An 18,184-nucleotide genomic window follows, 5' to 3' on the forward strand; every position below is an offset into this window, starting at 1 on the left:
CCAGGAGGAAGGATAAAGACCCTAAAAAGTGTGAACTAGAACAGATGCCAAGACATTTAGAAGAAATTATCTCAGGTGTACATAAATCAGACTTGCAAAGGCATGACAACTGAGGACGTCCCTGGGACACCTGATATACATTCCCAGGGGAAAGCGGGAGTAGGTGTGTGGGCAGAGCCAGACCCACAGTGGCCCGGCACTCACCCACAGTGTGTACTGGCTGTACCGCCGCAGGAAGTAGACCATCCAGTTTCCAAGGGTCTTCAGGGTGTCCGGGGCAAGCTTTCTCCAGATGTGAGGGATGTGCCCGAGGAAGAGAGACCTGGCTACGTCATCTAACTCATTGCTCATCCCAACTTCGCCAGCCAAGGCCTGTTGGCAGAACAGAGAGTCCTCAGCAGGGCTGTGGAGGGCCTGGGGCTCCCCCCATCATGCCCTGTCCGCCCTAGGGCCACACTTACTCTTTGGAGCTCAGCCAGAGACCTGGTCATGCGGATGGCGAGTTTGTTGAAGCGCCCCAGCTCCTGCAGCAGCACCACCGAGGTAGGTGAGATGTTAAAACCCAGGTGCTTCCGGACCTGGTCCAGGTCAAAGATCTTGGGCATCTTGTTTTCAATGTCCTTGGCCACCTGGCCAATGTAGTCATCACGGCTGATGCCACTGCTGGATTCCCCTGGAAGGATGACACTTTAAGAGGTGTCGAGACTAGCTGCACTGGAAGATGGGGCTTTGGGAGCCTCCTCGTTCTTGGGAAAGCTGCCTGCGCCCACCAGGAGCACCCCTGCCCCAGCAGCTCTACCTGTCTGTGGCTGTAGCTCCAGCAGATGCTCCCACATATCCCTAGCTGCCTGTGTGTAATAGCCGATCTCAGCATTGGAGTGGAGACCAAACACTTCCGGCGTGTTGGCCAGTGGGAGGGCCTCGATGGCTTCTAGAATCATGGTGAGAGAGAACAGGTTGTACCGTTTCTGAGGACACTCCAAATCAAAAGTAACTCTGTTGTTGGTGTGTTTTAGAGTAAAGGCCCTATTGGGCCTCGCCCATCTGCATGCACTGTATCTGTGGTGCAGATGGCTCAGCGACCATCCCAGTGTCACCCTTCCAGATGCCATCCCAGGGTTGGTAACCTCGGCTAAGGAGCAGCTCTGAGGTGAGGCAGAGCCCAGGGAACAGCCTCACTCGGCCAGCCCAGAAGTCCCACCAGGAGAGGGTGGCAAAGAGCTCGGGTCAACCACAGCAAAAGCACATGGAATCTGTCATCCTTCACAGAATTTTCTTCACCCTAGGGACAGCTCACCAACAAATTTATCCTTCACGTCACCCACAGGGATTTTGTAATCCACTTCCTTGTTCCGGAAGAAGTGGAATGGTTGAAAAGTATCGAAAATGAAGTCTCCCAGGTACTCGTCCATGTACGTGGTGAGGATGCGCCGGTCGAAGCTGTCGATGGCCCGGCCTCCGTACATGACCTGAGGTCAGAGTGGATGAGAACCAGTGGGGTCCCATCGCCCCACCTGCACCTGCAGCTCCAGCCTCCACCACTGCCCGACTCCAACCTGTCTACTTAAATAACCTGGGCCAGACAGACAAGAAAGGGGGCTTATCTATAAAATCAAGCTTTAGGCTGAGGCCTCCTGAAAACAGACCAAAAGCATGAAGCAATCCACAGGGAACACAAAGCAACTGGGAGAATTCCCAAGTGGATCAGACAGACAGACAGACAAGAACCTAGACACCAGCAGTCAGTCCTTCTGCATTGCAGAATTCCCCAAATCTAGCTTTCCCATCAGTTCAGCTAGAAGCATGGTACCCACAGCCCAAGAACACAACAAAGCTTCTTGGATGTGCTCAGCACGTTGGCAAGCTGGGTACTGCCCAGAGAAAGTTTAGTGGGGGCCCTGGGCCCTAGAGTCACACAAGAGACCTCCCTGGAAAAACAGTGAGGAGGCAAGAGTATGTTTAAGGGACCTTGGGTGGTAAGGAGTGGGTGGGGGCAGGAACAAGGGCTATCCTAAGGGCTCAAAGGACAGGTGTCTTGGTCCCAGACCCCAGCCCACAGGATGCACCCAAACCTCGTCACCTCTCCAATCAGGTACTTGAGGCTGCCCCACGGGATGCGCGGGTCACGCTGTTGGAAGGCTTTCGTTAGGTATGTATTTAGGATTTCCATGCAGACCTTAAAGAGAAGAAACAGCTGTTAGCAGCCACTCACACCCCGCAACTTGCTGTTGGTGGCTGTGGAAGGCAGATGCAGAAGCCAGGCAGCTCGGGGTGCACCGGCTGGACCAGTGTCACCACCCTCACCTGGAAGTCAGACTCGTTGAAATCATAGTACACATTCCAGCCGATCTTGCCAAACTTCCTCCTCTCTTGTACCACAGCATGGAAGAAGGCCAGCACATAGACCAGGGGCTTGAAGGCGCTGTGTGGACACTGCTCCAGCATCTCATGGGAGATCTTGAAGTAGGTTGCTCGCATGTTCAGTTTGAGACCGTTAGGTGGCTCCGTGACCACCTGTGGAAAAGCAGAAGGCAGACCTGACCCAGGAGCCCTCTGCCACCTCCTGCTCCCACAGCTTGTTTGAGCTGGAATGGGAGATCTGGGCGGCACACACACAAGTCCCACAGCCACGTAGGAAGAGTGGGATGGGTATGTGGGCTAGCCCCTTCACCCTAAGGTCCCTATGGCAGTGATCTGGACCGGGACTGTAGCATATCTGTGTTGACCCCAAGACAGACCTTTAAGGACTTCTGCAGGATTCCAATGGGGAAGCCCTTGGTGGGGTCTGTGGTGAGCCACAGGCGGAAGTCGGGGTGTGGCTTGGTGATCCTCTCCAGGGACTTCTCTAGGTCCTTCAGCCACTTGACCAGAAGGTGGCAGTTCTGCAACATGAGCCACTGTCCACGAGCCACTGCTGTCTCCAGCAGCTGCAGTGCCAACTGTGGGGGTGGGGGGTAGGATGTGGGTGGACTAGCATTCCCAAGCTAGGCCAACCCTAGACTCCAGTGCCACCTGCAGGAGGGGTGCAGGGTGCGGGTGCAGGTGCAGGTGGACTAGTATTCCCAAGAGAGTGAGAAGGATGCAGGGATCCAGGAGCTAAGGTGGAAACCCTCCTGAGACAGCCTTCCTGCTACCTGTGACATCCATGCCTCGTGCCTCTTCAGCCTCCACAGTCCCAAGATCCCTCACTTCTGTCACAGTCACATTGCACCCAAGACTGGACTCAAACAGGCCTGCAAAAGTCTTGCCCATCCCTCCAGGAAGCATAACTGACCCTCAGAATTCAGACCTAAAGAGCCTGGAGCACAGAGGTGGTCCATGATCCTCCAGATCATGAGGACCAGACCCGGGTGGCACTCGCATGGAAATGGCTTCCTCTGGGTGGGAGGTTGGACCTGCCTGCCGTGCCCTGTCTACCCAGTGTCGCTGTTCCTGCCCTGTGCGTTGGTAGCCATGTTTCCCAGAGACCCACAGGTACTTCATAACAAAGCCGCAGCTAGGAGTCGGCGCCCTCTGACCTCGAGTTTCCCTGAGTGCTGTGTCCTGTCACAATGAGCTAGCAGGTGGCATGGGACAAATGGCTTCCAAATGGCCACCCTACGATCCCCATGAGCCACACACCAGAAGCCTAAGACCGCTGACCGGTATGGGACCCATGGTGACAGAGGCTTAGAAAGGAGTGGAGTTGAGTGGTCACAGGTGGCGGAGAGACCAGAGCCACGCTGTCACGAGTGTCTCATTGTTTGATCCTGACTTCGGTTCCACCCCAGGAGCACTCCGGGACACAGCTTACAAACCCACTAGTTACCTTTTCTTGGCCTTGACCCATTGCAAGAAACTTGAGGCGATTGCCCCCAAAGCCACTCCGCTCAGCCAGCTTCATGAGGTCACTGGCAGGGTCAGAGCCAGGACTCAGGATGAATACAATGGGCGAATTGGGGGTGCTCTGCTCGAAAATGGCCTCAAAGCTGATCATCGGGGGCTGAACATACCTGGCAAAAGGGAGAACACGAAACGACCTGCAGGACAGCTCCAGGTCCTCTCCCTACCCTGCTGCCTCCCACTCCCCGTCAGCATCCAGAACATAGTCCTTCACACCTTTGTCCTGGCCTTTTGAGAATCCCGTTGCACACACAGATCCAGCACCCTTGATGCTCTCCTAGGTAGCAGAGGCCTCCCTGGCTCCCTCTACCTCATGTGATCCCTGTATACTAGTTTCAGCAAGGTGATACTGAGCTGGGGGCTTTGACCTGCTCTTCCTATGCACAGGCCTCAGACACATACCCGGAAATCACACATCAGCGGCTCTGTGGGATGCACCACACTGCCCCTTTCTTTAGGGTTTTTCATTAGTTATATTCTAATTTAGATAGTGTTTATCCCCCGGACACACCTGTACCCAACACAATGGTATCGGAGGTGGCGGTACTGGTCACCAAGGCACCACCCTTGGAAGGGATTAACATACTTCCTACAGGACTGGGTTCCTTCTCACGTGATCGGGTAGTTACAAAGTGAGGTTCCTCATGTGCCTGACTTCTTTGGCACATGGCTCTTTCTCTTGTTGCCAGGCTGTGATTCTGGCTACCAGAAACACAAGCCAAATAAATCTTGTTTTGTTCAACATCACGCAGCATCAAGTATTTGGTTGTGGCAACACCGAACAGACTAAGACAGCCGCCAATGCATGAGGAAGAAGGGGTTTCATATTTTAAAGAAATCAGAATTTCTGGGTTAATCACCATCTACTGCCAAAGGATGTGTGTAGGGTTAGAAATGAATCACTAGGGGTCGATTTAATACTGTGTCTGTTTAGTGGAGTAATAGTATCTTGCCCATATGACTTGTCTGTCCCAAGTTCTGGCAGGAAGGTGGGCATGAAGTCCCACCCCTACCCAAGAAGCCATTGCCAATGGAGAAAGAACGAGAGTTATTTTTTTTCCAAAACTGGGCCTGGCAGGTCCGCCACACTCCAGTGGTCACACATCCAAAATATACGGGCAGCAGAAATGGGACTCAATGGGTTTTAAAAAGCAAGAACACAAAGATGGGAGGGGGATGGGAGGAGCTAGAGGATGAATATGGTCAAAATGCACTGTACGAAATCTTCAAAGAACTAATAAAAATTAAGAAAAGGTGCCAGGCGGTGGTGGCGCACACCTTTAATCTCAGTGCTCACGAGGCAGACACGGGTGAATCTTTCTGAGTTCGAGGCCATCCTGGTCTACAGGGGAAGTTCCAGGACTACATCCATGGCTACACAGAGAAACCCTGTCTCGAAAAAACCAACTAACCAACCAAGCAAACAAACATAAAACCAAAAACACAAATTGGATGGCTCCTAAGGAATGACACAAAGGTTAAGCTCATGCCTTGAAGCATGCATACACACATGACCACTCTCCACACACATGACCACTCTCCACACACATGACCACTCTCCACACACATGACCACTCTCCCACACACATGACCATTCTCCACACACATGACAACTCTCCCACACACATGACCACTCTCCCACACACACATGACCACTCTCCCACACACATGACCACTCTCCACACACACATGACCACTCTCCCACACACACATGACCACTCTCCCACACACACATGACCACTCTCCACACACACATGACCACTCTCCACACACACACGACCACTCTCCACACACACCATGACCACTCTCCACACACACACATGACCACACTCCCACACACATGACCACTCTCCCAAACACATGACCACTCTCCACACACACACATGACCACTCTCCCACACACACATGACCACTCTCCCACACACATGACCACTCTCCACACACACACACATGACCACTCTCCCACACACATGACCACTCTCCATACACATGACCACTCTCCACACACACACATGACCACTCTCCACACACACACATGACCACTCTCCACACACACATGACTACTCTCCACACACATGACAACTCTCCCTCACACATGACCACTCTCCACACACATGACCACTCTCCCACACACACGTGACCACTCTCCACACACATGACCACTCTCCACACACACATGACCACTCTCCACACACACACATGACCACTCTCCACACACATGACCACTCTCCACACACACACATGACCACTCTCCACACACATGACCACTCTCCACACACATGACCACTCTCCACACACATAACCACTCTTCACACACATGACCACTCTCCACACACATGACCACTCTCCACACACATGACCACTCTCCACACACATAACCACTCTTCACACACATGACCACTCTCCACACATGACCACCCTCCACACACATGACCACTCTCCACACACATGACCACTCTCCCACACACATGACAACTCTACCACACACATGACCACTCTCCACACATGACCACTCTCTACACACATGACCACTCTCCACACACATGACCACTCTCCCACACACACACATGACCACTCTCCCACACACACACATGACCACTCTCCACACACACACACATGACCACACTCCCACACACACATGCCCACTCTCCCACACACACACATGACCACTCTCCACACACATGACCACTCTCCACACACATAACCACTCTCCCACACACACACATGACCACTCGCCACAACATGACCACTTTCCCACACACACACATGACCACACTCCACACACACACATGACCACACTCCCACACACACATGACCACTCTCCACACACACACACATGCCCACTCTCCCACACACACACATGCCCACTCTCCCACACACACACATGACCACTCTCCACACACACACATGACCACTCTCCACACATACACATGACCACTCTCCCACACACATGACCACTCTCCCACACACATGACTACTCTCCACACACACACATGACCACTCTCCCATACACATGACCACTCTCCCACACACATGACCACTCTCCACACACACACATGACCACTCTCCCATACACATGACCACTCTCCCACACACATGACCACTCTCCACACACACACATGACCACTCTCCCACACACATGACTACTCTCCACACACACACATGACCACTCTCCCATACACATGACCACTCTCCCACACACATGACCACTCTCCACACACACACATGACCACTCTCCCACACACATGACTACTCTCCACACACACACATGACCACTCTCCACACATACACATGACCACTCTCCCCACATACACATGACCACTCTCCCACACACATGACCACTCTCCCACACACATGACCACTCTCCCACACACACATGACCACTCTCCCACACACATGACCACTCTCCACACACACACATGACCACTCTCACACACACATGACCACTCTCCACACACACACATGACCATTCTCCACACACACACATGACCACTCTCCCACACACATGACCACTCTCCCACACACATGACCACTCTCCACACACACACATGACCACTCTCCCACACACACATGACCACTCTCCACACACACATGACCACTCTCCACACACACACATGACCATTCTCCACACACACACGTGACCACTCTCCCACACACATGACCACTCTCCCACACACATGACCACTCTCCACACACACACATGACCACTCTCCCACACACATGACCACTCTCCCACACACATGACCACTCTCCACACACACATGACCACTCTCCACATACATGACCACTCTCCCACACACATGACCACTCTCCACACACACACATGACCACTCTCCCACACACACATGACCACTCTCCCACACACATGACCACTCTCCCACACACACATGACTACTCTCCCACACATGACCACCCTCCACACACAAGACCACTCTCCTCCACACACACATGACCACTCTCCCACACACACACATGACCACTCTCCCACACACACACATGACCACTCTCCCACACACACATGACCACTCTCCACACACATGACCACTCTCCACACACACACATGACCACTCTCCACACACACATATGACCACTCTCCCACACACACACATGACCACTCTCCACACACATGACCACTCTCCACACACACACATGACCACTCTCCCACACACACACATGACCACTCTCCCACACACATGACCACTCTCCCACACACATGACCACTCTCCCACACACACACATGACCACTCTCCACACACATGACCATTCTCCACACACACATGACCACTCTCCACACACACATGACCACTCTCCCACACACACATGACCACTCTCCACATACATGACCACTCTCCCACACACACACATGCCCACTCTCCCACACACACATGCCCACTCTCCCACACACACATGCCCACTCTCCCACACACACATGCCCACTCTCCCACACACATGCCCACTCTCCCACACACACACATGCCCACTCTCCCACACACACACGACCACTCTCCCCACACATGACCATTTTCCCACACATGACCACTCTCCCACACACACACATGACCACTCTCCCACACACGTGCACAAATTACTTTAATCACTTAAAACATTAAAATACTTTTAAGTTTCCCTTTCCTCTTGTTTGTCTGAAGCATTCTGGCCAGGTCCCTTAGAACAGGCTAGCCCTGCTCCTGTGGGCCGGGCTTGGGCACTCACTTCTCTCCCATGGTGACGGTCACGTAGTCAGTCACTGCACGGTATACCCGGTCTACCCGGAAGCAGCGTAAAATAAGCAGTTTCTGGAAGGCAGTGATGTAGTCATCGTAGTCCAGGGGGAACGGGAACTGCTCTAGCGAATCCAGGTCATACCACTGTGAGAAGCAAAAAGTGTTGGCTGTGGCATTGGCTCAGGAATGGCACGGGCCACAGTTTGCATGTGAAGGTGGCAAGAGCCACCAGAGAGAGAGGAAAATCTGAACTTTTGATCCAGCTGTCATTGTTGACACCAAAAACCATGAGCTGAAAAACTGGAAGGGTAGCAACCACTGTGGGGTTCAGAGGGCACAGCAGGGAAATAGCAGCCAGGAGATGCCCAGGGAGTATTTCTCGGAAGGATGGATGGACAGGTAATAGGTGATAGAAAGATGGGGAGACAGACAGATAGACAGTTATATGGATGGATGGATAGATGTGTAGGGGAAGCCCAGCCCAATGGGGGGAGTGTTCGCCTCGGGCTAATGTTTATGTATAAATCTGGCAGGCATGAGCCCCACCGGTCCTTTTTGTATTTCCTGCCCATCGCTGGATCCCTGGTGTTGTAACCTATCTCTTCATTAAAATTTGCTGTTTCATATTAAGCTAGCCTGGTAATTACGCTGCATACATAGATGAACAGTTGGATGAATGGGTGGATGGGTGGTGGGTGATAGAGGGATAGATGGACAAATAAACAGTTGGATAGATGGGTGATGGACAGATGGATTAAAGGATGGACCGACTGATGAATGGGTGATGGATAGATGAAGAGATACATGAACAGCGGTTAGATGGATAAACGGATGGGTAATAGATGGATAAATGAATAAATGGATAGATGGGTGATAGATGAATTGATGATGCATAGACAGATCAGCAGTTAGAAAAATGAATTGATGGATGGGGGATAGATTATGAATGGATGATGGATGAATGGATGGATGGATGGATGAATGGATGGATGGATGGATGGACGGACAGATAGTGGGCATATGGGTGAGTGAAGGAGTAGCAGGAGTAGCTGGTTCTCCCACACAGCTAGCAGGACTGGATGAAGAAAAGTATATCCAAGGATACTCAAGGGCACTCACTGGCCATATGGGGCAGCTTCCCCATGTATTGTCTTCCTGGCGACGGGGAGGCTGTAGGCTCAGTGTGGAGATGGCTGCTGTGTCAGGAAGGGGAGAAGAGAATGTGCACACTCACCTCCTGCCAGGTGGAGACGTGGCGCTCGATATCATCAGGGAGCTGCCCAAAGACCTCTGAAAACACCTCTGAGAGGAGAATGATGTCTTCCCAACCCTGGTCTGACAGCCAGGTACATGGCTTCTTCCTTTTGCTCTTCTCCAGGGAAATGTTCCCTAATCACAGGGAGAAGAGGGTGCCAGCCATGGGCTGACCGCACACACTGTGCTTCCGTGGCTCTTGCTTTGGGGAGGGGTCCCTTTGCCTAGGAGTGGTGAGGCATGGGCTTGTCCTTGTCACCAATGAGCCCAGCTGGGCAACTTGGCCAGGCCTCCAGCCTCAACACAGCCCCTGACAGAGGTGCCCTGAGTCAACCAGGAAGTGTTTCTCAGGGCTGCTGGGTGACCTGTGGCCTCTGGACGCCGAGCTTGAGAGGGATTTTGCCACTGGTGTGTTTATAGTGAATAGACACGCATGTCCCTTGGATGGCAGGAGAGTGAGAGTCAGCAAGCCCTTTAGAAAGGATAGGTAGTTGTCTGTCCTTTTATCGTTACCTTTTAGGAAGAAGTCCAGCTCCTCCTGGGGGACCCTCCCCTCCGCCTGCTCTATCTTGATGGTCATGTTGAAGGAGAAGAGGAGCTTATGCCTCTCAAACAGCCCTGTGGAGAGACAGAGACAGGGACTACACTTCAGAACTGCAGCCCTTGAACAGGGCATGCTCAAGTCCGAGGGAAGTGAAATGAATCCCCACATCACTCGGTGACCCTCTTCATATCTGATGGCCATGGCTGTTCAGGTGCAAAAGGGCCGTCTGTAGTGACAGACATCTGTGTGCACCTGGCATGATCGCATGATCTATTCCGTAGGTGGAGGGTGTGCAAGCTGGGCAGGAGCCACCTTCTCCACAAGGCAGCAGAGCTGAGTTCCTGGGGGAGACATGGCGTTTCTGGGGCTGGAAGCAACGGCTGTGCCTTTGTTTTAAAACGCACATGACCCGCTTAAGAGGTTCAAGCTGCACTGCTGACTGACAGGTGAGTCCAATACTCACAAAGGAAAGGAGGCTGGCTGTGAAGACGGTGCCAGAGCTGGCACTGGCCAGATGGTGTTCAGAATGTTTCAGGATGAAATGTTCTTCACAAGCAGTGCATTTGGGGAGTAGTAAATAGTATAGGCATTTTGGAAGCCAGTTGGGTAGTCCCCCCAAAAGTCGGAGACTTGGCATGAAGCCCAGAAACTCTGCTCCAGGGAACATATGGATCCAAAATCAAAATCAAATGCTCAGGCTGGAAAGAAGCTCAGGGGACGAGCACTCACCCGGCATGCAGGAGGCCCAGCGCTCCAGCCCCAGGACCAACAGCATAGGCAGGCATACGTGAGCGCGAGCGCGCGCGCGCACACACACACACACACACACACACACACGCACACACACATACACACACACACCTGTGGCAAATGTTGACAGCTGTATTAGCCTAACAACCAAAAGGCAGAAACAAACCAACATCCAGCAGCTGAGAAATAAGAGAGCGTGGGGTGCTACCCGTTCAGCACTGGACCGGGCGAATCCTGATACTACAGCACAGATGATGTTCATATTATTAAATGAAGAGGCTAGCTACGAGAACCACATATTCCAGGACTCCCTTGACAGGAAGTGTCTGGAACAGGTGTGTTCTCAGTCAGGAAGTGCAGCAGAGGCTTCCAGGGTGAGGAAGGGAGAGAGGGATCCAGAAACTTCTGATGGCACAGGCCTCAGCCCAATGGAGATGCCCTAGACTGAGCGTCTCTGTGAACCCCACCAAGCCTGGAATGGGTCATCTTTAGGGTGTGGGGGATTTGCTGAAGATGGGGTTTAGAAGTCAGTGCTCTGGACATCCCTCTGTCAAATGAGCAGTCGGCCCAAGGCGGGCTAAGTTTCCGTGTTCCACGCAGAGCTTCCTCCCCTCCCCTCGCTCACCTGTGCAGCCATAGTTGTAGATGTTAAAGGTCAGTGTGTCCATAATGTTCTTCAGCCGCTTTAGGAGGATGGAATCAGGCAGTGATTTCTTCAGCGACAATCCAAAGACCTCCAGGAAGGCGATGAGGGAGTACTGGTACATGGAGTTGACAAGTGCCATCTCGGACAGCACGAAGAACAGGATGGCGCCCCGCCTCGCCGCCGGCCGGTAGCCATCCCGCAGTCTGTCGATGTCCAGGGCTGTCTTCTCTGCCAACTTCAGCTTCTCTGATACCTGCAGAAAGACCTCAGTTACCATGGAAACGGGAAGGTGATGGCAGCCTGTGCTGTCCACAGCCCCCAGACCCTGAATTTCTTGTAAACGACTTGTTATATTTACAGCTGCTCTGAGCAAAACAATTTGTTTTCCTGTGTTTGCAGCTGCTCTGAGCATGAGACAGGGGAGTGGCTTCTAGTGGCTTGTAGCTGAAGGATCCTGAGAGCTAGGGCATGACCATTGGTCAGGGAAGCTGCCTTGGAACACAATAAAGTGGGTATTCTTGGCATACTTGTTTCAAGAATGACCCGTGTCCCCGTGTCTCTGTGCGCATGTGTTTAAACCTCTAGGCCCTTGCCCGAGACTTGTGGACAGTACTGTAGTACAGGTGGATGGTACAAGTCTGGAAGGCAAGTGTAGGGTACAAAAGGGACCACGAGGCCAGGCGGTGGTGGCGCACGCCTTTAATCCCAGCACTCGGGAGGCAGAGGCAGGCGGATCTCTGTGAGTTCGAGACCAGCCTGGTGTACAAGAGCTAGTTCCAGGACAGGCTCTAAAATCACAGAGAAACCCTGTCTCGAAAAAACCAAAAAAAAAAAAAAAAAAAAAGAGAGAGAGAGAGAGAGAGAGAGAGAGAGAGAGAGAGAAAACCAAAAGGGATCACAAAGCCCTTCCTGGAACTGACAGTTACTAGGCTCTGCAGGGACCTTGAATTTGAACCCAAGGGGACATCAGGCCTTGCCCTTTAAGGCAGAGACTGGAAGAAGATGAAGTCAACCCAACATCGGCCCAGCACACAAATGGAGGGGTATAGAATCTATATGGTATTTATGAATTCTGCATCTAGCCTCACTTGAAGCCATAACTGTAACTCTGCTTTTGAACTGATAATGTCTTTTTATATTTAGAGTAGGCAAGGCTGGGATTTCCATGACTCTCAATTGGAGAAGATTACCCAGCTGCATGGGAATACTCCACCCTCACCCAGCACAGCCCCATATAGTTATTTCTTTTTCAAGATTATTTTATGTATAAAGATTTTGCCTGCATGCACATACGTGCACCACACACACGCCTGGTGCCTGAGGTGGTCATGAATGGGCATCGAATCCTCTGGAACTGGAGTTACAGAGGGTTGTGAGCCGCCATGCAGGTGCTGGGAACTGAACCCTGGTCCTCTGGAAGAGCAGCCAGGGCTCTTAACTGCTTAGCTATCCTCCAGCCCCCAGGTGGGCTTTTCTGGTCGGGTGAGAAGAGGTGATGCCTCTCTCCCGTCTGCTAGGCTCAAGGCTTTGCCTGAGACCCTGCGGCCACTAGGGTGGAACTAGAAGGAGACAGGGCCCTCCCACCTGCACAGAGGTCCCCACCTCTGTGGCTTTGGACTTGGTCTCTTCCAGGGTGTGCACCAGCTCCACATTGTCCAGCATGTTCCCCGTGGATGTGGCCAGCTCGCGCAGGAGTGAGTCCTCCAGGTCCTTTAGCAGGTTCTTATTCTCGCTTGTCTCCTGGATGAGGTGCTCCCTCTGCTCCTCCAGCTCCCGCCTCTCATAGGCCACTAGCACGCTTAGCAGCTGGTCCTCCAGGCCCTTTAGCGTGACTGAGAGGACAAAGAGCCCTCACTGCCCACCCTGAGTCCAGGCTTTGCATATACCCGGGCACCTGCAGCTCACTGCCTTTCAAAGTCCCCAGCCTTCTGGAGCGGGGGTGGGATCACCCAAACATTAAGAAGAGACCAGCAAAGACAACTTCCAGGGAAAGACCAGGGCCACCAGGCGCCCAGGTGCCCAGGCAGCATCACTCTCAGTGTGGGGCCCTGGGTGTCTGCAGCAGGTCTGCCCCTTCTTACCAGTGTAGTTGATGACCATGGCCTTCCCAAACACCGATGGCGAGTATCTGGGATTGGCCAGCTTGGTGTTGAGGTACAGCCTGAAGTTGGAATCATAGTCAACCTCCTTGTCCCCCAGGATGATGAACTGGCGGCCTTGGGCAGTCTTGATGTTCTTCTCCAGGACACTGTCAATCACAGGGTCGATGTACTCATCCACATCGTGGAACAGGAAAGGGGTCCCATACTTTATGGACATCTCCAGCTGCTTGAGGAAGTCAGGGTCATTGAAGGAGGCAACCTGCAGGAGAGAGGTGGGCGCTGGGGTGACCCTTCAGCGAACCGAGGGAGAGCTCACACCAGGAAGGTCAGAGGCTGGAGGTAACTAGCAAAAACTGGAGTCCCAGCAATCCCAGCGTGTGTGCCCTGGAGGACCGTGAATGTGGACACAGACAGGGCTGTGTAGGTGGCTCAGTAGGTACAGGCATCTGCTGTGCAAGGCTGGGTTCAGTCCCTAGAACTCAGGGTAGACAGGGAGACTCAGCTCCACAAAGTTGTCCCCTGGCTACAACATGTGTGAAACTCACACCCAAACATAAACAAACTATATAGAGATGTTCACAGCAGCACCGCAAAGTGGGAACAACAATGGTGTGGGATTCCCCTCTGTAAGCTGTGACTATATTTTATTACCATTGCTTAATAAGGAAGCTGCTTTGGTTTATGTCTAGGCAGAATATAGCCAGGCTGGAAGAGACAGAGAGAGAGAGAGAGAGAGAGAGTAGGCAGAACCAAGAAGATGACACTATGTAGCTGCTGACGGGGAAGGACGCTGGAATATTACCAGGAGGCCACAGCCTCGTGGTGATCATATATTAATAGAAATGGGTTGACTGAAGATGTAAGTGCTAGCTAGGAATATGCCTACGCTATTGACCAAACAGTGTTGTAATTAACATAGTTTCTGTGTGATTATTTTGGTCTGGGCAGCTGGGAAACAAACGAGTAGTCTCTGCTTACAAAACCCAGCTGTTCTTCAACTGAAGATGGACCAACCAAATGTGGTATGTTCACACAAAGGAATATTACACGGCTGTAAAGAGGGACAAAGCACCCACACCTGCTACAACATGGTTGAACCCTTACAACATAAAGGAAACCAGTACAAAAGACTAAATCCTGTATGGTCCCACCCATAAGAGCTATCCAGAATAGGCAAAGCCATGGAGACAGAAAATATATTAGCAACTGTCGGTGGCTGGGGAGCAGTCACTAGGGAAAAACATCATTCTTCTCGGTGGGGTAGGGATGGGATACTAAAAACATCCTAAGCTGACTCTGTTACAGGACTCAGCAAATACGCTAAAAAGCCACAGACCTTTCTGTTTTGAATGACTAAGAGACTGCTAAGTGAGTCACAGTTTAATGAAGTTGTCACCTCTACTTTTCCTCCCTTCCAGCACCTACGCTGTCCTGTCTGAGGCTCCAACTCCCCTGAGGCCTCCAACCCCCCACCCAGACACACTGGAGCATCTTGGGCCACTAAGCCCTGGCCTGGCCTGAAAGAAATAAAGACACAGGACATGATCTTCATAAAAAAGACGTTCTCAACCTGAACCCCTAAGCGGGGGGTGGGGGAGAACAAAGAAAGGGCTCTTCAGTCCTCAAGTGGGGCTCAGGGTGGGGCCGCACCCTTAGGTTGTTTTTCTCCTCCTTTCTCTTGATCCAGTTGAGGGCCTGCTGCTGGGGGTCGATGCAGAGCGGGAAGCGGCTGGCCCGGGTGGTAAGGATGCCATTCTGAACTGAGAGCTCATCGGGTGGAAGGCCCTGAGAACCCCACCTGCAAGAGACAACCACAGTGAGATGAACTTTCCCTACCCAAGGCTGGAGGCATGGGTCAGCCTTCTAGAATAATCCATGACCTTTCTCAGGGCTGGCTGTGCTTCCTAGCCCTGCAGCCCACCCACAACCCCAGGTGACACCCATGCAGACCCCTCTAGGATCCGTGTGGTACCTGCTGATCTCCACATCATCTGTGAGGAGGTTCTCCAATCGGAAAGGCTGGCTCAGGGGGATGTCTCGATCCAGGATATCGTTCCGCCACACCTGGTTGACCATCTCATCCCGAAACTCCCAGGTGAAGGCGCCCTCGTAGCTCAAGAAGGCCGCGCAGAGTAGGCAGTCGCCCAGTAGCTTCACCCGCCGGTGCATCAGCTCATCCAGGTCGTTGAGCCACCTGCACCGGACCGGGAAGCCATGCTGAGCAACTCCCAACTGGCCACGACTGATGGGAACCTGCTGAGGACTCCAGTGGTCTTTTGGAACGTGTGCTAAATTTGCATAGATTGTTGGTCCCTTCATTAGGTGGGTGATGCCTCTCACCTGACATTCTCTGACCCCAGACCAGAGATGAGCTTGTCGGCCGCGATCAGCCGCCTCTCCATAATCTCCGCCTCCTCCTGCAGCTTTTGCTTCTCCAGGATGGCAGCCTCATATTTGGCCCCCAGAGCCTCCAGCTCCCTCTGGATCGCTGACAGCTCGTTCTGGATCTTTTCTAGCTCCCGTTTGGTTAGGTAGAAATTCCGCTCCAGCCTGGCCACCTGTGTGAAGAGAGCTAGCAGAAGGATGGCAGAGGGTCCGCCATCCTCCGTCTACATCAGTGGTTCTCGCTTCCTGCGACCCTTTAATACAGCTCCTCCTGTTGTAGTAACCCTCGAACATAAAATTATTTTCATTGCTACTTTATAACTAATTTTGCTACTGTTATGAATCATTATGTAAATACTGTGTTCTCTGATGGCCTTAGGTTGACCCCCTGTGACAATGACTGGAGATACTTCTGGGTGAGGCCATCATGGCATCAAGTAGATAGAGACAGGGCACTGCCAAATATTGTACAGTCCACAGGATGTCCTGGCAGGAGGGAGAAGCCATCCCTGCAGCCAAGAGAGCCAAGGCTAAAGAGCCACCGCAGCTTGGGGTGTGGCTGTAATCATCTCCGCATTGCACACAGGTTCCAACCCCATCCGTCTGCACTGTGTGAGTGGGAGCAGGGCCTGGACTCCTAAGAATTTTCCAGCAGCATTGTGGACACTTGAACTCTGATCCCAAACGAGGCCTTGGCTCACCTTGTCTCTTTTGGGCTTGATCTCACGGAACACGTCACAGTAGCCCATGACAGCCTCCACGAACTTCAGCATCCCCAGCCCTGCCTTGCTCACAGCCTCCATTTCTTCAATTGTGGTGTTGAGAGTTTTCAGGAGGCCTAGAGGTCAAACACAGTGACTGTCAAGCTCTGTCTCAGGGCACATAAAACTGGAGACACGCTGCATGGACAGAGGAAGTGTCATGAGGGTCCTCAGGGTCTGGAAGCCTGGAGTTTCTCAAGTATGGAGTTGAAGGTGGGTATGAAGGGTAAAACCACTGCCACTTGGGACTCCCCGTGACCTCATATGACCCAGACACCCCACCACCAGACACCCTCCAAGCTCTGGGGACCAGGAGCACTCAGAGGGCTCAGACAAGTAAGTGACTGGGAGGGTTCCTACCATCACCCCAGCTATGTCACAGAGGTGGAACTAGGCCCAGTAGTATCCAGATGCAGGGGGACTTGGGGTTTCATATTTCATCAGTGAATATGTTTAACTTAGGGACTGTGAAAAGGCATCGGTGGTGGGAATCTTTCTGCTTTCATTAAAAGAATTATTCTCTCTCATATGTGTGTATCATATACTTGCACATTCTCCCCCCCCCCCTCTCTCTCTCTCTCTCTCTCTCTCTCTCTCTCTCTCTCTCTCTGTGTGTGTGTGTGTGTGTGTGTGTGTGTGTGTGTGTGTCACACACACATGCCATGGTGCACATGTCAAGTGAGGTCAGACGACAACTTTGGAGTCAGTTTTCTCTACTTTCTGGGGATCTAATTCAGGTCACCAGGCACTCTGAATAAATACCTCTATCTGCTGAGCCACCCCAACCCCTCAGGAGTAAGGTTGTGCGCAGCTGTGACAATGTAGTCTATGGGGACACTACCCCTCCTGGCAGAGCCCTGGCCAGTGCCAAGAGTCAGCTGGCAGGGAACTTGGGCATTCTCTGGCCCTTTCCCTGGTTGGTCCCCAGGTGCGCGCAGAGGCACGGCATTGACAAGAGGCACAAAGGGAAGGTGCGAAGCCACACAGAGCCAAGGCAGAACTGGGTTCCCATCAATTCCTGTTTTCCTGCCCGGGAGAGCCAGACCCCTGCTGAGCCAATTACAGTGGGCCAGCAGCCACCATCTGTCCCAGTGGGCTGTTCCATCTCCAGGGCTATGGTGCTACCCCAGCCCCCA

General features: G+C 52.5%; 1 protein-coding gene across 1 annotated transcript in view; it reads right to left on the reverse strand.

The window, feature by feature from the left end:
• The window catches only part of Dnah10 (dynein axonemal heavy chain 10), a 118,966-nt gene that overhangs the window by 3,943 nt on the left and 96,839 nt on the right, over positions 1-18,184 (reverse strand). Inside the window, exons 59-76 of the mRNA XM_041648016.1 lie at positions 16,989-17,125; positions 16,243-16,460; positions 15,875-16,096; positions 15,553-15,700; positions 13,882-14,161; positions 13,403-13,632; positions 11,780-12,053; positions 10,374-10,478; positions 9,841-9,995; positions 8,596-8,750; positions 3,809-3,992; positions 2,739-2,939; positions 2,305-2,514; positions 2,081-2,176; positions 1,298-1,469; positions 800-931; positions 462-673; positions 205-372 (exon numbers count right to left, since the gene is read on the reverse strand). Coding sequence (XP_041503950.1) covers positions 205-372; positions 462-673; positions 800-931; positions 1,298-1,469; positions 2,081-2,176; positions 2,305-2,514; positions 2,739-2,939; positions 3,809-3,992; positions 8,596-8,750; positions 9,841-9,995; positions 10,374-10,478; positions 11,780-12,053; positions 13,403-13,632; positions 13,882-14,161; positions 15,553-15,700; positions 15,875-16,096; positions 16,243-16,460; positions 16,989-17,125 — 3,299 coding nt within the window. The remainder of the gene's footprint in view (positions 1-204; positions 373-461; positions 674-799; positions 932-1,297; positions 1,470-2,080; positions 2,177-2,304; positions 2,515-2,738; positions 2,940-3,808; positions 3,993-8,595; positions 8,751-9,840; positions 9,996-10,373; positions 10,479-11,779; positions 12,054-13,402; positions 13,633-13,881; positions 14,162-15,552; positions 15,701-15,874; positions 16,097-16,242; positions 16,461-16,988; positions 17,126-18,184) is intronic.

The sequence above is a fragment of the Microtus oregoni genome, unplaced genomic scaffold (assembly GCF_018167655.1).
Source record: "Microtus oregoni isolate MIOR12 unplaced genomic scaffold, Mior012 000003F_ref0000135, whole genome shotgun sequence".
Taxonomy (NCBI): domain Eukaryota; kingdom Metazoa; phylum Chordata; class Mammalia; order Rodentia; family Cricetidae; genus Microtus; species Microtus oregoni.